The sequence below is a fragment of the Simochromis diagramma genome, unplaced genomic scaffold, assembly GCF_900408965.1.
Source record: "Simochromis diagramma unplaced genomic scaffold, fSimDia1.1 OVJJ01000361.1, whole genome shotgun sequence".
Classification (NCBI taxonomy): Eukaryota; Metazoa; Chordata; class Actinopteri; order Cichliformes; family Cichlidae; genus Simochromis; species Simochromis diagramma.
Window position 1 is genome coordinate 14,085,363 of NW_024386860.1, and position 23,646 is coordinate 14,109,008.

The 23,646-nt window shown below is 38.7% G+C and overlaps 1 protein-coding gene across 1 annotated transcript in view; it reads left to right on the forward strand.

Moving 5' to 3' along the window:
- Window positions 1–2,244: 2,244 nt before the first annotated feature.
- Window positions 2,245–23,646, forward strand: part of dgkb (diacylglycerol kinase, beta) — an 83,284-nt gene continuing 61,882 nt past the window's right edge. The window contains exons 1-6 of the mRNA XM_040030694.1: window positions 2,245–3,041; window positions 5,413–5,552; window positions 13,715–13,791; window positions 14,182–14,202; window positions 14,708–14,855; window positions 19,304–19,441. Coding sequence (XP_039886628.1) covers window positions 5,483–5,552; window positions 13,715–13,791; window positions 14,182–14,202; window positions 14,708–14,855; window positions 19,304–19,441 — 454 coding nt within the window. The 5' untranslated portion in view covers window positions 2,245–3,041; window positions 5,413–5,482. The remainder of the gene's footprint in view (window positions 3,042–5,412; window positions 5,553–13,714; window positions 13,792–14,181; window positions 14,203–14,707; window positions 14,856–19,303; window positions 19,442–23,646) is intronic.

The following is a 23,646-nucleotide window of genomic DNA, read 5'->3' on the forward strand; positions in this document are numbered from 1 at the left end:
ATAAGTTGGTATGCCATCCTGTGATGCATCCAGTACACTATGTAGAAAAGTGGTAAAAATAGCTCACCAAATAGTTCCTAAGTGGCCAGGCAGGCAGGACTGATTAACCATGCAAGATTTCTGTGAATCTTCAAGATAGAAACTGCACCAGTGCTAATGGCACATCCACACATGTGCAATAACACTAAGTGCAATAATCTTTTCTGGCATCGTTGTATTTTTACTCAGTTGTATATAGCATTTGTATTCTATTTTTATCTTATTGTATATTCTATTCTACTGTATATAGTATTTTATTTTATTTTATTCTGTACAGTTGTGTACTGTATTCATTCTTATTGTATTCTAATTTTTGCTTCATAACTTTTGCACTGTCCACTTCCTGCTGTGACAAAACAAATTTCCCACGTGTGGGACTAATAAAGGTTATCTTATCTTATCTCAAAACATCTACAGCTCCTCAAATGGCCACTTGACACTCCAAAAGCAAGTCAGTCCTAATAGACTCCCATGTTAAAGCATCTAGCTTGAGTAAAAATGAAGTTAAAATTTTTGTACAACTAGAAACAAAAGTATGTGGAGCCAATAGCCATTGGCTGTCAAGGCTTGAGTTACTGAACTGGACCTTCTAACTGTGTGGTGGCGTGTTGGTGACTTTTGGAGAATTTCTTATATAACTGTTTCTGGATTGCATCACTTTAAAAAAAAAAAAAGTGATGTAATCCAGAAATCGAGAATTCGTGAATTTAAGGTAAAAATTTGCATTGCACTTTTTTAAGCTTTATTACCGCTTGGCAAGTAGTAAGTGAGTGTTTGCAGACATGTCAGTTTTTTCAATGCAAACTACAGGCAACTGTGACAGTCTGCTCGTGACCAAAGCAAATACAAGGAGGTTTTTGATACAGCAACGTCTTTGCAGACAATTTCAGCAACCTGCAGGAAATACTTGGCAATCGGTCAGGGATTACAGATTTTTCCCTAGCAACTAGTGATTATATCACATCCTGTTTGGCAGACAACTCTTGGGTTATTTGTTTATGACATCACATGAGTAACTTTTATAGGACCATCAGTCTTTTTGTAAGTGCTTTCACCACCAGTTAAGCCTTCAGATAGATTGCTTTTTCTGAATACATTTTCAGACACAGACGCTGTTTACTGTTTATAGCCAGAAACCAGAAGCCGATGTCATGGTGGTTACGACTTTTATACATATATGCAGCTTATACTGGTAACCCACCTGTCTACCTTCTTTTAATGTTTAGCAGGGAGAGGTTCTTGCAGTCTGTGATTTCTTTGTTTCATCGATGCTCAGTAACAAATTGAGCTTTTACACCATCCTACTGCTTTGCAGATTTAATCTCTGTAGGCTTTCTAATTCATATTTAAAGTTAGTCCCAGTGCTATTGTGACATATTCAGTTTTAATGATTGTTTTGTGTTCAGGCTGTGTGGGGAGAAGTGGGCTGCATTTGTCTGTAGCCTTCCAGTAAATCTGACTGTGGTGGTGGTAAGACAGGAAATCCTTGATTCATACAAATAGGAAGTTATTGAAACCACAAATATTGAAACCTATCAGCTAATGCAGAGCTTTAGTCAATACAAAGCATCCTCACATACTATGCCCTCTTCTGTTTAAGATAGGTCAGTGTGACATGGAGAGCCATGGTGATGGCATTCTCTGTGGATCTATAAGCTTTGTAGGCTTACGCTACACAGGGGTAGAGGAAGGGTGGATATGTTCTTTAATGCCAAGCACTTTGACATGATGGGTTTCTGAGCCACTAGTCAGTTAGACATCTGATGCTCATAATGTACCTCATCTCATGTTGTTTTTGGTATTGTTGTTAACATTGTTGCTGCGCTTACTGTTGCAAATCAACATAACCTATACTGTTTTTTTCTATACATATATTAAAATTACACTGTGGTTGAAGCATCTCGTAACTGTTTTGTGTGTCTATAGCTTCAAATTAGTAACTACAAATGGATTTATAACCACCAGTGTTAGGTCCATATATTTATAGATTAGCTACATTTAACAAGCTATTCTAAAAATCACAAATATTCTCATTATTGACTATACTCTTTTGATGGGTACTGAAAACGAGCTTTCATATCTGTTTGATGTTATGTTTGTGTGTCCTCTGTGCAAAAATGGGAGAAGAGAATGGAAAAAATTGCTCACAAAAAGCGTGCCCTCCTCCTCCACCACCTCCTCCACCTCCTCCACCTCCTGCGCATCATCTCTGTCATTTTCTATTTCCACTCTATTTGTCACCCTTTCTCATCTTTCATTCTCAACTTGTGCTTCACCCTTCACCCTCTCTCACATCTCTGTCTTCATCTTTCTAGTTTTCCCACCTTTTTTCAGCCCTCTGGAGAGAACATCCTACAGGTTGCTGCACTTACTGCCTGCCGTTTGGAATGCTAATGTGGTCGGCTGATGCGTGACACAGTGACCAGAGTGAAGATAGCTTGAAAGGAGGAGAGAATTGGGGAGTAGTAGGGAGGGAAATGAGAAAGCCAGAGTGAAAGCGAGAGAGCATAGGACCTCCGGGTTTTCAGGGGAGGGAGGGGAAGGTGAATAACAGAGCAGTAGAGGGGAGGGATGGAGGGATGTGACGTGAGCGAGCGGGAGTATGGAAACTGATCATTGCAGGCAGAGCAGCGCTGGATGATTTTACTCTCCCTCATCCTCTCTCTCTCTCTCTCTCTCTCTCTCTCACCACCCCACATCCCCTGTGATGCTGCTCTGACCAGACTCTGCCTCAGAGAAAAACAAACACTAACCCATCCACATACTCATACACTGACAGGAAGCAGAGAGGGCTGCTGCTGCTCCTTCCTTCCTCTTTTTCTTACACAGATACACACTCTTCCACTCCATCTAATTGCACAACACCCACCTTGCCTTGCAGCTAAGAGAAGATCAAGAGGAGGGCACGGCAGGAATGTGAGTGAGGAGCTGCATCTGAAAACGCCTGCCCAAAAGGACTCCTCCCTCATCTGTCTTGGTGATTAACTCCAGATCTGCAGCAGGTGAGCGAGGCATGTTGAATTCTCATCTGATTCCCTGTGTTGCGTGTCGCAGTGGCCACTACCTACTGATTCTCTGTGTCAAAGCATTAGTGGTGTCTGAGCTAAGATCTTCTCCAAGTGGTGTGTAACACATGGTTCTACATGTTATCTCCTCACTGCACTACTAACGGACAATGAAGCTTATCTGATAACATTTGCAGAGCTGGGTTTTGTTCAGAGGATGCCAGCTGAGTGTTTTTGTGGGGATGCACTGCAGTCAGGCAACGCCGAAAAGGAGGATGATTACAGTGCAGTGCGAAGCAGGAACGTACTGCACACACCAGTACTATATTTGAGATTGTATCTCTGTGCTGGAATTAGACTCAGTGGAGATCTGATATAAACAACAAGATTTCCCATCAGCTCCTTTTCTTTTCTTTTTTTTGCTGCCTGTGCAAAACATTAAGAAAGACAGTGCAGAGCGTTTCTAGTTTAAGCTCCAGAGGCAGATCAAAGTTTATGTGAGGGAGGCTGATTCCCACGCACGCAGTGTGTTAAGGCAGCAGCACCGGTGGCTTCATATTGTGTTGCTTTATCTTGGCTATATAGTGTATATAATAATAAAGACACTCAATTAAGTATATAGGCTTGATTTAGCCTATCACCTCTTCAGAGTAACTGTGGCACAAGCTTTCTGAACATTCATTCACATGCGTATTTACACACACACACACACACACGCACACACACATGATCTTAGATATGATTTCAAACTAAAGTACACAAATTCATACCTCATACCAAGCACATTATTGTATATTAAATATACACAAGCGTACAAACACACACACACAGTTATTCTCCACATGAATGAACACTTGTTGATCCAGATTTTCAGTTCCCAGTTATTGGGTCAAATCCTTCACAGGCAATGTGAAACACACGCGCACATACACACACCCACACAGATGCCTGAGTGACACCTACAGAAACATCCAACTGCATCCACATTCGTTCCACAAAAATAAAAGGGAAAGCAAGGTCATGTGGATCTGAACAGCAGAGCTGTGATGTTGGCTGAATTGGTACTACTTCAGAGATGTGTTTGCATTGCGTGGCAATTCAGTATTTGCTTTAATTAAAGGGCAAAAATCAGCGAGGCATGTTATCCATTCTCTGATACGATATCTAATCCTTAATACTCTCCTGTCAAACCTGAAATTAATGTTTGCACACCTTTGTTTTACATGTGATTGATGTTCTGTGTTTTGCCTTTGCTAAGTGCAGCACAATGCTTTACATCAGCCACAGAGTCTGACACGTTTTGTTTGACATCATGCTTTAAAAGCTGTTATAATGCAGACAAAAGTACTGGTGAAGCACAAACATTGACGCTACTTAATTTACCTCCAGTGAAACCCTGGATGTTGGACTCTGCTCAAAAATGGAAGTACCTGCCTACAAAAACCCATTTAGCCTGAACTTGATCACGTTGTCTTCATAGCAACCGCTCAGGATGATGCTTTGAAGCAGCACCAAGGCGGATCTTTAATCTTTTAATGTCCAAATTAGGATTTTTTTTTTAAATACAAGGATCCCTCCACTTGTTGCAGACATTTCATGATGTAACCATTTAAGCAAAACAGATGAGCTGACTTTAGATTCAGGGCTTATTTTCTTTCCTGCAGCGCTGCACATACATCACACCCATGGTCGAATTATGTATTTTTATAACTGGCTTTATTTTTTTGTAATCTCTTTATTGAAATGCATATTCCAAGTGCAAGGTTCAAAACCACCAAAGCAACGATAGGCAGGAATATACTGCAATATTTGAGTTGTGACATTATGTATAACACAAATATTACACTTCCTGGGTTGATAGTTTTTAATTTTCATAAATTTGAATTGTGAATACATGGGACTAGATATCACTTGTTTGTTTTTTAGTGTTGGGACTTGTTTCTATGTATAAAAAGATCAAATTTTTTAATGATAGTGTATTTTGTACCAACATGTCTTAAACTTTAAATTATTCATCCTGCTCTGGCTAACAAACACGAATCTCAATGCTTGAAACACCAAGATCTAGCAGAGGAAGAGGGACATTTTAGTTGAGATGGCAGCTGCAGAAGGAGGAACAGGCAGGAAGAAAAAATGTGCTCTGATTATCAGAGGAAAAATACTGTATCTATTTCTTTATTGCTTTAAAATGTGCCAGCAAATGTTTGCTTTCTCCAGCTAATTAGAGAATATATGTAATCCTGTTGTGTCTTATTCAGCAACAAAGCTGTTGCGTCTTACCAGCTTTGCTTTTTGTACTGACATTATGTAAAGAAAAGATGTCTGTGGGGGTGAATCGGGCTGATTTTGATGTCTTGTTGTGTTCCAGTGTGAGACTCCCTGCTGTGTGTTGCTGCACGGGGAATGCACGGTGGATATAGAGACGTGGCCTGAACACAATGAGCAGCCAGGACAAATGGGTCACACTGACCCCAGCTGAATTCGCCTTGCTACAGGAATACACTCAGTGTGAGTAGAGGAGGTACTCTCAGTTTGTATCTGACTGTGTTAAGGAAGCTGTGCTTTTTCTTCAGGGACAATAAGAGGTGACATTACACAGTCTGGTTGATATCTGTGTCCTTAAACTGCAGCCTAAAATGTATATTGTATACAAAAGTTGGACTTGCAACTGGCGTCTTCTAGTCTTACTGACCATTCAAAGTACTTTCACAGCGCAAACCACTTTATCTGCCTTACATAAGTGGCCAATTTAGAGTCACCAATCAATCTAACATGCATGTATTTAGAATACCAGGAACAGGGAGAAGTCAAAACTGCACACAGGATTGACCACAGCACAGGAATACAGCTTCAAGGTCTGAAAAGACAAACCAGTGCCTTAAACCTGGAATCTTTCTAATGGCCAGCAGGAAGATGACTCCCCTAGTTCCAAAAAAGAAGCTTGGTCATATGGAAGTCTATAGGACAATGACTGTTTGTCATCCTCGATGCCTCAGTAATTCTGAGCTCAGTCATTAGTTGCATGTGTTAATAAATACAACATGAATTTTGTAAATCCCAGTTAGAGCCAAAAAGGAAGAAAAACGTGCAGAGCCCCTCTGTTTGTCAGTCAGATCAACCTTTTACTCATCACATCCAATTTCAACAGCAAAAATGCTCAGCCTTAATGTGTTACGACATGACAGTCTATGACCAGACTTCAGAACCATGGTAACCTCAGAAAATTTGCTTAGATTCTTCTGAAAGGATGAATTTTGTTTCATTATTTTTTTTTCTTTTCATAATCACAGTCAGGTAGCTTGAGAGTCAATTATTACAAAGTATTTGTGATGATTTAACCTAACAGCAGGAGACTGGAACTTCAGTCTCTTGATCAAATGTTGGTAACTTGATATCTACTGTGTACTTTTTCCATGTTTTGTAGTAGAAATACACCAATATGCTTTCTTGGGAATGCTTAAAGCCAGATTCATTGTCTGGTTTGTGTCTGGTTTATTTAGTTCTTTGTCTAACCAGAGAGGGTTATGAGAATTAAACTAAGGGATAGGCAAAGGAGATGGACTTATGTGCAGTCTCACAAACACCGTGTCACCAAACAGTCATTATTATTCCCTCTCACCTTTTCTTCTGTTTTTCTTTAGCAACAAGATTTGTTTACATCATACTACTCCTTATTCATTTTTTGTCCTGAAAGTATAAAGTTTTGTCTACATTCTGAGTGCAGGATTTAAGGTGAAAATCTATTTGGTGACATCTTAATAAACTGTAGATCACCTACAGGTTTAAGTTATATACACAGATCCATCTTTTAAACTAGTTTGTATTCAACTGTGTTTTCAGCCTACATTCGAACAGAAGTTAAATCAACAAGTTTCTTGATGTTCTGATCCAAACGATAAATAGTTGAAATGTTGAAGTCATGCACGGTGACTCCTCTGTGTGATACCGAGATCTACAGTTGCCATTAAAACACTTCTCTGTTCAGGTCAGCATGAAACATGCTTCTCTGTAGATACGTCATGTATAATCAGAGGAGGATAGGAATATGAAAATGTTTCATTGTTTTGATTGAAGCTTAATGCTGACTTTGGTCTTTGAGCAGATGAGTGAAAACATTTATTGTGAAGAAGCAGAAAACTGCAATTGACTTTTCATCAGCAGATTTTTTTAAATAAAAGAGATACTTGGGATTAGATAACTGAGCCGGTAAGTATACACGGACATTTCCTGTAATTTCTCATCCCAGCATTCTGGAGAATATTGTTCTCTTACTGGGATCTATACAATAAGACTGGGCCTCATTCTGCACTTGCTTAGAAATGTTTTTCCTTACAGACAAAATGGATATGCATGCAAAATTACAGTTTCATGAAATGCATGCACCTCCCAGTTTTGTTTTTACCACCATGTTTGTCTTAGTGAACCAGAATCATTTTAAATTGAAAAGCCTGCACTCTATATTTGGAATCAGCATGCTGTTGCTGCCACATTTCGTTTACCTCAGGGTGTATCATGAGGAGAGCACTGAAACTGAGAAAAGCCCGATCACTCACTAGGCCAGTTTTAGTTATGGACAGAGTTGAGCTAATCCCACCCAAACCATCTTCCTGCACAGCCAATTAAAAGTTGAGAAAGTTGTTTTCAGCCAATTGAAAAAAAGCACAGAAAACACTTCTGATTGGAAAGACAGATTACAGCCCACCTCCAAAGTCTCCTGTTGCACAGCCTTTAAATGCAATCAGTTAACACACAGAGGTGCTCTTCTCCCTTAGTTAACCCACGCACTTTAACATAAGGGTAGATCATCACATCATGTTTTTTTTTTCTGCAGTTTGGAAAATGAGTATTTTGCTTCTGCTAAATCCATAGGAGACTTTTCCATTAGTGCTTCTTTTCTCACAGGCTGCATGGCACTGAGACAGAGCCTACGACTGTGTGACTGCATTTACTTTTCCAGTAGATGTGTTGCGCATTTTATTCTTTTTATAAAAGGATATTTTTACTTGTGTACTACCCTGGCAGTGAATGAGCATCATAACAACAAGAAAATAAAAAAAATAAATAAAAAAATAAAACAATCCTGAGAGAGGAGAACCCACCAACTGAACAAGGACTCAAATCAGCATCTACAGGTTACATGTCAGCTGTTATAACATCAGGTCTTTGTGTTGCCCTCCTACTATTTATGACATGGCAGGCTGGAATTGAAAGCAAAGCTTAGTCTGCAATAACTAAGGCAATGAATGTTTTGTTCCCTGAGTGGTTGAGGCCTATAAAGATTAAAAAAAAAAAAAAAAGAGAAGGAAACCTGTTCTTGAGGAATATCACTTTTGTTGTTTAGAAATAAGGTTCTAATAATAATTTACTCTACGTGCCTTTCATATTCAAGTAAATGTGTTTTGTAATGAATTTAAGTCACTCTTAGTTAGTTTCTAATTGGCAACAGGTCGACATAGTTTTCCTTATATAAAAAAGACGAGAATTTAACCTCTGCAACAACAAAAAATGGCTATCCTGTTTGCTAACAGGCTGAAACATTAAAGCTGTTAGGATAAACATATCCTAGACTGATCCCTCCACAAAAAAGGAAATAGATGACGTATTCTGCTCGAACTCTCTGCTACAAAAGCAAAACAAATATGTTTAAGTATCTCCTCATTAACTCGTGTCACTGCTTTGTTTATTTAATTTTCTCCAATTCACACGTGAGTTTTGAGTTGAGGCAAGTTTTCACTTCGTCACTGGAAGTTCTTGGAAAGCTGGCAGGATTTCAGCATCATGCCTTCCGTAATCCTCCTCATAAATGGAAGCAAAACCCAGACGTTCCCGTGCACTACGCACAAACACATATTCTCTCCAGTAGCATCAAACCACCACGGTAACAACAACAGTGTGTCTGTTAATGTAAACTGCAGTGCAGCTAGAGTCGCTGTGGTTAACATCAGTTGTTCTAATTATATAATCTTGACGTTGTAATTGCCTGCTCTAACTTGTCTTGCTGATGTAGAAAACTGAAGCTGCTGAAGCGTTTAATCTTTGTGGCGAGCTATGATTGATTCATTTGCAGCCCAACAGTTGGCTTCCCTGCTCACCAGGCTGCGCTCTGGATTCCTGGAGTTTATGTTACACTCCAACATGTTGACACATTTCATCATTTGAAATGGTACCAGGAATGGAAAATATGATGATACCTGGCATGCTGCAGGACGCCGTGCACCACCCACGCATGGTTTTGGACAGACGCTGGAGATACGAACACCAGTCACAGTAAATCGTTTAAAGTGAGACAAATTATGGAACTAGCTGTGGAGAAGAATAGTTGTTACGTATTCAGTGTTTCTACAACCTAAGTGGTGTTTTTGTAGTGTCCTTGTGTAACGTCACAGTAGATGTTTCATATGTCAGTTATTTTCAGTCCCAAACAAGACATCTTTTAGTCATTTGAAACAATTTTTTATTTCATTTGCTCTTAGTTTGAATCTTAATAATTAATGCTTTCCATCTCTTTAGCTCTTGTACCAGCTTCTCACTTGGTTTAAAACAACATTGTTCTTTATTCTGTGAAACGTTCCTCTTCTTTTTGGCACATAGTGCATTATGGTGGGTTTTTACGTGTTTTGCAAATATTTTGGGTTTGAATCATTCAAAATAGAAGAAAGGGGAGAAGGGAAGAAGTATAATAAAAAAAAGACACATAGTGGTCATAATGGGCAATTATCTACACATGTGTGGAGGCACATGCACGTGGATGTGTGTGTGTGGAAGACAGTTTCTGGATAATTATGTTTCAATGAGCTTGGGGCGATTCTTTGTGCCCTCTGCAGCTACAGGTTATTAAAATATCCCTTTATCTGAGCTATAACAATGGACATCACATCCCCTCGCCTTCCTTTTTAATCTCTACTTTTATCTCCCTTGTACTGCATCTCACCCTTCATTCTCATTAGAGTGAGGAGTTCACACTTTCATAACGATTTAATGGCCGTGTGCTGAGGCAGGCACCTAAGATCTGGCTCACAACAATTAAGAGCTTCTATCCATATAATAGATTTACTAATGCAAGTTATGTGGCAGTGAGCTGTTTAACAGAAGGGCAATTATTTACCAAAGAAGGTAAAAAAAAAATCCTCAGAGTGTTTATGAGCCTCAAAAACATTACATCTCTGTTCTGTAGTTCCTCATTATTGTGTGGCACAGAATGGTTAAATCATTATCCTGATAGAGAAAACACACTGTAATTCAGCTGTGCCTGCTGAATGTAACAGGCAGTGGATACATAATCACTCTGCTCGGTAATGGTTTTGCGTAGTTGGTGTGCTCATAAAGATGGTCAATAATGATGACACACAGTCAGTTCAGTGTGGGTTGTTTATTTCTAGTCTGTATTGGTAAAATGCGTCCTGAGAAAATCAAAGATCCAAAGCTATTAGTGCAGGAGGTGACAAATTGCTGTCGAGAGGGGAAGAGAGCTCAAATGCAAATGCAAATAGAGACAGAATACCTGCTATTATTAGCAATAACACATAGATTTTTGGACATGTCTTTTCTTCAGAATCTGCAGTGTGGTAAATAAGGTCCAAGCTCTTGTATAGTAACTGGTGGCTCTATAGCAGACTACATCTATTTAAGGTCTGATTCTCTGAAATACGTTTTTTTTTTTCTATCAAATTCTTTTTATACAGGTTTATTCTTATTTGCTTTATTTCCCTTCCTTAACTGCAAGGCTAACCTCTCAACAGATCAGATGATTATAAATCTGGGGCATGCTGTTCGGTTTCATAAACAGCAGCATAACCTCAGTTTCCCGGGCTGCTCGATTTACCTCATAGCAGGTTGGGATTTTAGTTCTAGAAACATTTCTTCAGCTCAAACACACAAGCAGACAAACATGTGTTCACTGGACACTTCAGTTATGCCCTGTTGGAACTGGATTGGAGCCCATTTTACCTTGAGAACTGTTCTAATTATTCATGGTACAGATTCAACAAGGTGCTGGAAACATTCCTCAGCTTTCATCCCTGTCTTCTGGTACCCAGTTTTGGTGATCCCATGTGAATTATAACCGCAGCTTCATGTTTTTAAGCTAACAGAATCGGCACTCAGTGTGGTCCTCTGCTGCTGTGACCTGCTTCAGTTTTTTGATATGTTGTGCATCTAGAGATGGTCTTCTGCATTCCTTGGTTGTAACAAGTGGTTTTTTGAGTAAGGATTGCCTTGCTATAAGCTCGAAGCAGTCTGCTGATTCTCCTCTGACTTCTGACATCAACAAAGCATTTTTGCACAGAGGGCTGCTATTTACTGGATAATTTCTTCTTTTTGGGCTCTTTATTGTAAACCGTAGGGATGGTTGTGTTGAAAACTCCCAGCAGATCAGCAGTTTCTAAAACACTCAGATCCACCACCTGATGCCAACAATCATGCTGTGCACAAAGTCCCTAAATCATCTCTAGTCACCATTCTGATACTCAGTTTGAATTTCAGTAGGCCGTCTTGACCAATATTTATCTGTTGGTGACGATGAAAAACAGTAATTAAACAGTAATTACTTATCAACATAAAAAATATCCCTCACAGGCCTTTTTCATTTGTATAAAGAGAGCAGAAAGATACCATACGTGAAGCACAAACTTAAACAAGCTTCTTAATGTAATTTGTAATGTGCACACACCAACTTGTGCTTAGAGAGAAATGTGAGAAAATTAACTTCACTAACATTAGAACCTGGTATCTGTGGTGCAGCAAATTGATTCAGCAGTAGGGCTCATAAACTCTCTGTAGCATGCAGTAATTATCACAGCAAATCTCTGCCTGATGAAGTTATTTTTGTCCAGTGCTGAGTGCTTAAACAGAGAGTGAAAATAATGAGCCACTGTGGTGATTTCAGTCTGTTTTTTAGTCACAGCAGTCTTCGGCATTTTGTCTCTTTCAGGGAAATGACAATAGTTATATCATTTTTGTGTGGTTCAATTCAGATTTTTAACTTTACATAATGTTTACATTTAATATTTACCCATATCGAGTTGTATTATCATGTAATATATGCTACACGCGACTGTGACCACAGTTAAAGTGGGCACACCTTCAGCTGTGTGTGTACGACTGCTTTTAGAGAGATAACTAGAGCAGATATACTGTATTCATATTCACATTTACTACATTCACCCACCTTGTCCCCCAACTGCCTATGCTGAGTCTGACTGTCCCATATTAGTCTGCACTGGATGTAACAATACCTGCATGCAGTAGCAGTGGCACATCTGTCACAGAAATGCTGCAGGTTGAATTGGTAGTGGAATTAAAATTATCCAGCAGATAAAGAGCAGCAGAAGGATGAAATCCCAGCTGCAGCTGAGGTCCGAGCAACAACCACACCGAGGCACCGCCTCAATCATCAATGCTAGACAAACATCTGCATCTCAGCCAGTGGGTGTATAGAGATTGGTTATTAATAAGTAATGAGCAGTAAATATTTGCTTAGTTTTCCCCTTAACTTGAAAGATGCAGTAATTTGACTATACAAATACACCAGCTGTTCATATGGACTAGAAGGAATACAAAGGTTTTGGTATATTTAAATCCTGTACACTCTACCTCTAACAATAAAATTAGATCATACTGTATATAAAATATTCACACTTGTAGTTTTCTAGCTGTTAATTTGCTACAACTATAAACTGAGTGTTCAGGATTTCTTTTTCCATGTCACGACAAAATATAGCACTTACATCATAAATGAGAAGTATTTTTTAAAAATGCTAAAGATGTATCTACCAAAAATAAAAAATGAAAATTATTCAGGGCTATTTTATTCTTCTGTCTGCCTTAGAAGTAGTACCTTATACAAGTTAAGTGTATTATGTTTGTGTATTATTTTATTTCAAGTGAATACTTTTTCCCAGAACTTGTAATTTACCACATTTTTTTACATCTTAGGGGAATTAACCTGATGCATTTTCCTTTATCTAAGTACTAATTCACTTTGCAAGCAGCCTGCATATTTCATTAATGGTCCATCTCTTCCCTGCTGAAAATAGTTATTTGGTATTGTATTTGTTTTAGTATGTTATTGTGACCTTTACATGTGTTCACAATTCTGTTTTATCTAGTTGTTATCCCCGGTTGGTGTTTTCAACTCCTGCCCTGTATTTGAACTTGAGGTACTTTTACAAATGTCTGCCATGCCTGTTTACGTGTCCTGTTAAAGGCCATGGCTGGTTTGTAGTTGTACTAAATGTGGATGATATATTTTATGAAGCCCTGAATAATGGTTAATATAAAAAAAATGATCTAAAAGATATTAAGTCAGGTTTCATTCATGGTCTGACCTTTACAGTTGGTAGAGCAGGATACATCTTCACAGGTCTGACTCACATATGGAGGCGTGTCTCCCTGTAGGCATCAAAATGCTGCATCCAAGTTAAATCAGCAATACTAAGTGCATGACGTGCATACCTCTATAGCACTTACAGGTGCATCCACACCTGCATGGGTACAGAAAAAAATGACACCTACTGCAGATAGGGTAATTCCATGAACCCACATTTGTTTTTATAAATTAAAAACCAGAAGATGCAAAGTACTTTGAACTATATCATATAACCGAATTATGTAGATATCAATCATATATAAAACATAACACAAATAAAGTATGTCTGAATGTTTTCTCATAGACTCAACCAAGAAGCTGAAGGATGTGCTGCAGGAGTTCCATGGAGATGGTGTGTTGGCTAAATACAATCCAGAAGAGGTATGTTCAGTTTATACTGGATTATATAACACATAGTTTATAGTCTATTGACTCAGGAAATGCCAACAGCAAGCATATATCACACTTCAGCATTTCTTTCCGAAAACATGAGTAAGTGATTTAGAGAGATTTTAAACATGCATACATTTTAAAGATAAAACAATAATCAAGAATGCAACTAAAAAAATGCATACTCAACTACTAATTGCTGCATCATAACAGTTCACAAATCTCTAATTCAATAACAGATAATCACAACTACATAACTGCATTTTCAAAATGTGTGTAAATATGTGATGTGCTTGTTTTGTGCATTTTAAATGACATAACCATGTGATACTTCCATGAATATGTCGCGATTCTTTCTTTCTTCAATGCTGCGGAGTGTAGAAGCAGGAAATTCTCAGCCAGGTATCTGCTGTCTCTTCCTCTTGATTTATTTTTCATTTATTGTCTGTGTTTTTCTAGTTTCTCTAATCACTAAATAATTGAACTCTCTTAAGGATTGTAGAAACTTCTAGAGGCAATGCAACCTATTGCAGGAAAATATTAAACCCTTAAAGTGTTTACCACAATCTGGTAATAATCATGTGCGTGAGCAAAATGATGTTTAAAAAATAGGCTCACTGTTGTATCTGTCTGAACACAACTTGCAAATTGATACAGCTAGCAAAACACAACAAAACAAAAACAGTTGTCATCAAAGCTGCATAAAAAGGCATCTGTATGAAGGCCTCACATAGTGCAGTAAATAAAAGAAGCTAAAAGAAGCTAAAACCCAAAACAATTCAGACATAGCCAAGTACAAAAATGTGCAACATTTTGCAAAATATTGAAAACATGATACTGAAAATCCTCGGCAGTTAACTCAAACCTGAATCCAACAACTAGCGCTCTTATTTTTATTTTGTTTTAGGAGATTGACTTCCAGGGCTTTAAGGTCTTTATGCAAACATTCCTGGAGAGTGAACTCCCTGAAGAGTTCTGTCAACACCTTTTCATGTCGTTTAGCAACAAAGGACCCAAACCCAGTCCCTCATCTTCTGACAAACCTCGAGTCTCTGGTAAGTGTAGAAAAGAAATTCTTTCCCTAACATGCCCTCAGTTCATAAACACAGCATGTTGGTGTTTTATAGTCAGTGATGTGCATAAGAAAACATCCCCACTTGTGTTGCTAAGGTTCAGCCAATATGTCAGTTATTCTCGTCCTTCACAGCGCTTCTTTTGGGGATTGTTATTGTCATCGTAGAGAATGAATCACTTTACTCTTCCTTTGCCGTGTGAAAAAAAAATGGTGCCATCACTGTTTCTGTTTTGTGCCATTGGACAATTTATTCAATTTAATGCCAAGTCCAGCCCGATGGCACTCAGTGTAAATTGTAGTGTAGAAGCTGCCAATTGTCTTGGCAATAGTTTTGTTTGTTTATAGCAATATACTAATGTCTCATTTGTGTGTGGTAATGACTAACTGATATTAAAATAATACTTAACACTTCAGATCAGTCCTCATTCAGACAGCATCTCCTGCACTGCCACTTGGCTTTGACACCTCCTGGACTGCCTACCAGCTCAGATAATTAATAATAAAGTCTGTCTCGTGTCACTGAGTGCTAAAAAGCAACATGTGTTTTATCTTCAAGTGACCAGGCTCTCTAGCTCTCATTAGATAAGGTTTTTATGAAGTTTCATTGTCCACAGAGGAAGGAGGTTGGGGTGGATGATTTGAATTTTTGAGACAATAAACTCAGAGTAAGTTGGGCAAAACAGTCCTGGTATTGTTTTTATTACACTTCTAATATTGGCGGCCTTTAATAAATCCTCAATAAAAATGTCAGAATACAAAATGTAATCTTAATTTATGGTTTTCATAAACTGAACAATAAACTTGTATAACCATAATGTTCAGTTTATTGTGGTATATTTCTCCAGTGTGATATCATGACACACAAGGTGACTAAGCAGTGAGAACAGTGTGTATGTGAACTAGCTATTGACTATACTGCCAGAGCTTGAGTTGGCTAATCTCCTGGTTCAGCTTTACTTCATGTATAATAGGTCCAAAAGGAAAACTTAAGCAGATCACTCAAGGTTTAAAAATAAATAAAAGAAAATGAGGGAAAAATATTTTCTCTTCCCATAATAAATAAAAAAGGTGTTTAAACATCTGTTTGTCTGCCTTATAAGAACAAATACATGAAACATATATAAACTTAATAGCAATGTTAACAACAATATTAATAATGAACTTGCTTGTGTGTGTGTGTGTGTGTGTGTGTGTGTGTGTGTGTGTGTGTGTGTGTGTGTGTGTAAATGAGTAGATAAATAAATAAAAATAAATACAATAAAATAAATAAAGCCCAAACCAAGAGATTCAGTTAAAACATAACATTTCCATATTGTATGCATTCTTTCCTACTGGTGAAGCATTAACATCTGGTACCAAATATTCTGAATTTTTTTGAATACATTCAACCATTTTTAAGATATAGCTTCTTCTTTTCTTTTTACATGCAGTGAACAAATCTGTCATAAGCACTCTGTTTTTGGAGGATACCTTTTCTGGCATAATGCATAGATGGAAAATCATATCTAAGACGTTAGCTGTAAGTGTATATTGTTATTTAAGTGGAGAACTTTTTGGAATAATGGGTTGTCTAACAAAAACATCAGCTTTGTTTTATGAAACAAGACAGCTGCACCATCTGTGTGAAATGTCAGCTTCAGATAAAGTACAACTGGACCTCATTCTAAGTGTCCTAACAATAATTACAAAACAAACTCAGAATTGTCATGACTCCCAGCTTTGGGAAAGATAACCTTGTAGTAGAGCTATTCACAAATTTCTGTTAAAACTATGTAAATAATGTGTAGCAAATGTTTGTGTAGGCTTGATTAAATGTAAAATTTTCATAACTAGGTTTCCTCCAAAAACATTGCATTGTTCCTAATTACTGTGACCTTAAATAACAATAACTAAAAATGATGTGTGATGATGTGTGTGGGCTTTAGTTGTTACATTTGATTTGAAGCACAGTTAAAATAATGGAATTGCCTCCCAGATTTAGACATGTTTCTGCCATTGAACCACAGGAAAAAATGAGTTTATTATAGAAAGGTTATAAAAAAAAATGTTCTCCAGTTACTAGTCTTATTCTGTGACTGGAAATTGAAAACTTTCCTTGTGGGGATTGAGGAGTACTCGAGTACATTTACAGCAAAACAATGAGGTTTCTATAACTGCCATTCTATAAATTCATTTGTAGCCTTACATAGAGGCATTATTTTTTTCTTGAAAGTAATACTTGGTTAGCTGGTAGTGCATTAGTAAGTAAATTAATAATCATAAAGAGTAAACATAATATCCTAATATAGTTTGAATACACAGCCTGGTAATTGGTTTGATTCAAAGGTTTAAAGAATCTTAACAGGTTACTGTATTTACTCATGTATTAAATGTAAGTTTAACTCAATCAGGATAAAAGCTGTCCACAGAACAAAAAAACTTAGAAAAATAACAAGAAATATAGTTTACCTAAGGCCATTAACTTAGATTATTCATATCATGATCTTTTGTACATGCAGCATTTGATCACGTTGTTTGCCCCAATTACGAGGCTGTGTGAAACTGGATCAGTGCAGCCTGTGCGAGTGTTTCGATTCGCCCTTATTGATCCAGCATGCTAGCTATAAGCCCTCCCATCATCCTTTGTGTCCATCTAATGACACAGAATGAAGCAAGTGATACGTTTTAAAGAAGAAACTCAGACATTAATGAGAAACCAAACCCAAATTCCTGTTTTCAGGTCCAGTAAATTTAAAGCTTAGTCTTCACAGTTCATTTGGTAGACGGTTGCCCTAATTTGTGTCATTAATAGCGGACCTTTTCTTGCACTTATAAGGGACATATTTTTCTAATGTATCCGTTTTCTCTTAAACAACAGAACTTCTCTATTTATGGTCACTTAAAAAACCCAGTATTCTCTTCAGTTCATTGTGTGTCATGACCTATGACATTTATCCACCCATGGGATGAATGTGAGGTCGTTATGGAATCATTATTGTTAAAGTTACCCAATCTTGCTACTGCTACTGCCGTCTGAGGAATTTTGCTAAGTATTAACTTTTAATGGCACTCATTTGTCATGATTGATTTTCCCTCTCAGTTAGGCCATTGTAACACTATTTAAACTGGTATCAATCAGAAATCAGTCAGTAAATTAAAAATGCAATAGAAAGACCCCTAAAAATTTGTTTTCAAAGTGACATTAAGATTTTGTTTATTACTTTAAAGGCCCTTCATGGCCTGGGAGACAATAGAATTGGAGAGACAGTAGAATTCATGTCTCAGCACAATCTGACATTTTGTCATTTTACTTCTTTAACTATTACATTTAGTTTAGGTTATTAGGTTATTATTTTGTGCTGTTTTGACTTTGCATTTGAGTCTTGCGTGTCTTTATTGATGTGAAAATGGTTTCTAAGATTTAATCTTAGTGTTTACATTTTTTAGTTTTTTAATCTTTGATTTGATGTTGTGTGTTTTAATTTTGTAAAGCTGGTTTTTATACATACTCCTACAGAGTAGGAGTACAGATGTTACTCACTCCTGTAGGCTTTATTTTGAGCTTTAGTTTTCCCACAACAAGAGAAACATTATCTATTTATGTTTTCTGTTTGTTTTCTTTTATTTTATGTGAGCACAGTGAATTGATAATGTAGCTAACACTACTAAGTGTTTGCCTCTGCCCTACCCTCTCTGCTCACACTGCATTTTAACACTGACAAATTTCGAGTAAATCTGTTCTCATTTGCATATTTTTCTCTTTTTCTTGTCACACTGTGGTACAAACACGGAATATTGAATGAAACACAACCCATTAAGACTAATGTAAAACAGCTGCCCCTTTCAAAACATTTATAACCTGCTTCTCTGCACAGCTAAAATCCCAGTGTTACAGCTTAAAAACAACAACAAAGAAACAAACAAAAGACAAACAAACAAAACAGCTGATTGGGTTTTTCTACATGTTGTACTTGACTGTAATGTACGTGTTATGTACTATATTGTGACGTTTATAGCATTTTCACTGAACAGCTTAGTTCTCCAATACTCACAAATGAGAGGCTGTCACAGTGGCATTAACCTTTATGTATATAACCACTATAGTCTCATCTTCAGTGGACCAGCTGACCTTTCAAAGGAGAGTGGGACCTTAAAAGGACAAGAGCTAAAGCAGAGTAAACAGCAGAGTTGCAGCAATGTAGAGCATGAAAATATGTGTCAATTTGTTCATTTTATGCCAAATTATGAGGCTGTAAATAATAAGTATATTGATTTGGACCATTAAACACAATGTGATAGGGCTGAAGTATTGTCATCCCTAGACACCATACACATGCAGATTGTTCTGACTATATGACTGATATCAGACATCCAAACCCAGTAGCTTATTGGGCTAACATTAGAGGTGGCATAAAGGATGTTTTAACCTTTCATGTGTTGGTCCTGCAGGACTAAAGCTGATCAAAGGCAACTCCACCCCTCTGAAGACCCCTACTCTGCCCAGGCCCCTAGACACAGTGCAGCTTAAGGACATTGTGTGTTACCTCTCCTTGCTAGAGGGTGGGCGTCCTGAGGACAAGCTTGAATGTGAGTATCATCCTATGTCACATGTCTGGGGCCTATGTTAATATGCAGTAAACATCAGCAGTAATGTGCAGATAGTGATTGTACTTCTCCTAACACTATGCAATATGCAATAAACACTGGGAACCTTGAATATACAAATAAAAAGATAAAATGCAGATGCCAAACTACTGAGGTACCAGTAGGCAGAAGAAATGTCACTGGTTGTTAGAGCTCAGTGGGTGAAAAGCAGTTTTTCAGGCCAAATAAGGTCAAACTGAAGCCCAGTGAAAAAGACAAGAGGGTGAGAGGGAGCAAAGCAGTGACTCCTGGCAAAGCGATATCTCTTTGTCTGTGGATGCATGCTCTAGTGTGTGCTTATTAGCAAAATAATAATAAACCACACATGCCTCATATGCACCAACCTTTCTGTTAAGAAACTGTGACTCTTTGGTCAAAAAAAATAACTCATGGTCAAAAAATAACCAGTGTTAAAACACATCTCTGTGAACTGAATGAGATCTAGAAAAAGACTCGTAACGGTGTGAAGTGGTTCCTTCTGAATGTGCTTTTTAAGTGTGGGGACAACCTTAAAAAGAACCTTCAGTAAAGGTTTGAAAAATGTTGACCTTTGTTCTCAAGCTGTGATTGTGCTCTGAAAAGCTCTCGGTCCTTGACTTGCCTATGGATGTTTAGCTCAGCCAGTTTTTCACATTTTCTTTTTCTGTTTGGGCTTTGATGAAAGATTTGTGGAATCCTTGTCAGTGGTAGACTTTTTTTAAACGAATAACCAAAGAAGAATTTTTTTTAAATGGAATATATTTCCTGTTGCAATAGTAAATGTTCATATAGACCCATTCATGTTTTGGTGAGGACTCAGTGCAGCTTTATTTTTTTTATTTTTATTTTTTTGTATCCAGTAGGAGTTTGTCTGTATATAGTCCAATTTCTTTTAAACTACTTTGAAGTATAATTTGAGTGATAAAAACTTTGCTTCATGAGGTAGTCAATTGAAATGGTTTTCCAACAAGATCTCAAATTTGGACTCATCAGACCAAAGCACAGATTTCCACTGGTCGAATGTCCATTCCTTGGGTTTCTTGGCCCAAACAAATCTCTTCAGTTTGTTGCTTTTTCTTAGCAGTAGTTTAATAGCAGCTATTTGACAAAAAAGGCCTGATTCACGCAGTCTCCTTTGAACAATTGATGTAGAAACATGCCTGCTACGGGAACTCTGTCTTGCATTTACAATGGCTTGCAAAAGTATTCGGCCCCCTTGAATTTTTCCACATTTTGTCACATTACAGCCACAAACATGAATCAATTTTATTGGAATTCCACGTGAAGGACCAATACAAAGTGGTGTACACGTGAGAAGTGGAACGAAAATCATACATGGTTCCAAACATTTTTTACAAATAAATAACTGAAAAGTGGGGCGTGTGCAATTATTCTGCCCCCTGAGTCAATACTTTGTAGAACCACCTTTTGCTGGAATTCCAGCTGCCAGTCTTTTAGGGTATGTCTCTACCAGCTTTGCACATCTAGAGACTGAAATTCTTGCCCATTCTTCTTTGCAAAACAGCTCCAGCTCAGTCAGCTTAGATGGACAGCGTTTGTGAACAGCAGTTTTCAGATCTTGCCACAGATTCTCGATTGGATTTAGATCTGGACTTTGACTGGGCCATTCTAACACATAGATATGTTTTGTTTTAAACCATTCCATTGTTGCCCTGGCTTTATGTTTAGGGTCATTGTCCTGCTGGAAGGTGAACCTCCGCCCCAGTCTCAAGTCTTTTGCAGACTCCAAGAGGTTTTCTTCCAAGGTTGCCCTGTATTTGGCTCCATCCATCTTCCCATCAACTTTGACCAGCTTCCCTGTCCCTGCTGAAGAGAAGCATCCACAGAGCATGATGCTGCCACCACCATATTTGACAGTGGGGATGGTGTGTTCAGAGTGATGTGCATTGTTAGTTTTCCTCCACAAATAGCGTTTTGCATTTTGGCCAAAAAGTTCCATTTTGGTCTCATCTGACCAGAGCGCCTTCTTCCACATGTTTGCTGTGTCCCCCACATGGCTTGTGGCAAACTGCAAACGGGACTTCTTATGGGTTTCTGTTAACAATGGCTTTCTTCTTGCCACTCTTCCATAAAGGCCAACTTTGTGCAGTGCACGACTAATAGTTGTCCTATGGACAGATTCCCCCACCTGAGCTGTAGATCTCTGCAGCTCGTCCAGAGTCACCATGGGCCTCTTGGCTGCATTTCTGATCAGCGCTCTCCTTGTTCAGCCTGTGAGTTTAGGTGGACGGCCTTGTCTTGGTAGGTTTACAGTTGTGCCATACTCCTTCCATTTCTGAATGATCACTTGAACAGTGCTCCGTGGGATGTTCAAGGCTTGGGAAATCTTTTTGTAGCCTAAGCTGTTATGGTAAGGACTAATTCAATGGTTCATGCAGCACCCTCTGGTGGTTGTGCCGTGTGTATTTGTTGTTGCAGTTTGGCAATAAACGGAGTCGCCACGTTAAGACAGAGCTGTCCCAGTGTCGTTTATGGCGTTGCTATTAAAGTCACGAGAGCTACCAAAACATGGTGTCAGAAGTGCTCGGGAGAGAAGAAGAACATAACGGAACACGGAAACTTCCTCACCGGAGAGAACTCGCCCTGCAAGTTTGCATTAACAGCCACAGTAAGAGCTAAGCTAACAAATTAGCAAACGCTAACTAGCATCTCGCGACTAGCAGCATGGCAGCCGCACCAGCAGCCTTTCAAGTATCACCGCCGTCGAAGTTTGATTTTTCAAAGCCGGAAGAGTGGCCGAAATGGATCCGACGCTTCGACAGGTTCAGGATAGCATCCGGACTCGAGCTACAATCGGACGAAAACCAGGTTAACACTCTGATATATACAATGGGCGATGAAGCTGAAGACGTGATCACCTCGTTGAACCTGACCGAAGAGGAGGCGAGTGAATACCACACTCTCAAAGACAAACTCGAGGCACACTTTGTAGTCAGAAGAAATGTTATCTTTGAACGTGCAAAGTTCAACCAAAGGCAGCAAGAAGCAGGAGAGACTGCAGACAGGTTTATTACATCCCTATATGCCTTGGCTGAGCATTGTGGCTACGGGGCGCTGCACAGTGAAATGATAAGAGACAGACTCGTTGTTGGAATAAGAGACAAGAGACTCTCGGAGCAACTACAAATGGATGCGGAGCTCACATTAGAAAAAGCAGTGATACGGATTCGCCAAAGTGAACTTGTTAAGAAACAACAGGATCTTCTTAAAAACAACTTCAAGCAGGAGAATCTTTGCAACGTGGACATTGTTAAAGCAAAAACGAAACACTTCAAACCACGAAAGACTGTACCACAAACCACAGAGAGGAATGTGAAAAGCCAATGCAACCGATGTGGAAAGACACCCTTTCACAGCAAACACCAGTGCCCAGCCAGAGAGGTACTCTGCAATCAGTGCAAAAAGAAAGGTCACTACGCAAGAGTATGTAGGTTGGGGCAGTGGGAGAGAAAATACGTGCAGCGGGTGGGTAACAGAGAAGAAACGAGAAATAGCATTTCTGGAAACAGTAGCCTCAGATAGAACAGAGGATGCGTGGTTGGACTTAAAGTTAAAAGTTAAACAATGCAGACTGCTGGCTAAAAACTTGATACAGGAGCGGACGTAACCGTCTTGCCTGAAAAAGAGTACACCACTCTAGCACAAAAACCGCAGCTGCAACCCACAGATCTGAAACTATATGGGGTGGGAATGTCTCCCTTAACAGTTAGAGGGAATTTACTGCTAACTTGAGCACTCCAAGCAAAGCTAAAGTACAGCTGTGTATGTAGTAGCAGACCTGACACAAGGATTACTAAGCCTGCATAGCGAGTGTAGCACTCGGGTAGTGGCTAGCATAGAAACTGTGTCACTCACTTCAGTTAGAAACAGTGAAGCAGCAGTTTCCAACACTATTCAGTGGGTTAGGCCGGATGGCGGGGGAATAAAAAATTGAGCTTAAAGCAGACGCCAAACCGTTTGCCCTGTCAACTCCAAGAAGAGTCCCGCTTCCCCTGTTACCCAAAGTCAAAAGAGAACTAGCTCGTATGGAAGAGTTAGGTGTCATCTCCAGAGTAGAGCAGCCTACCGACTGGTGTGCAGGAATGGTTCCAGTACCTAAACCAAACAGAGAAGAAGTGCGCGTGTGCGTGGACTTGACCAAACTGAAT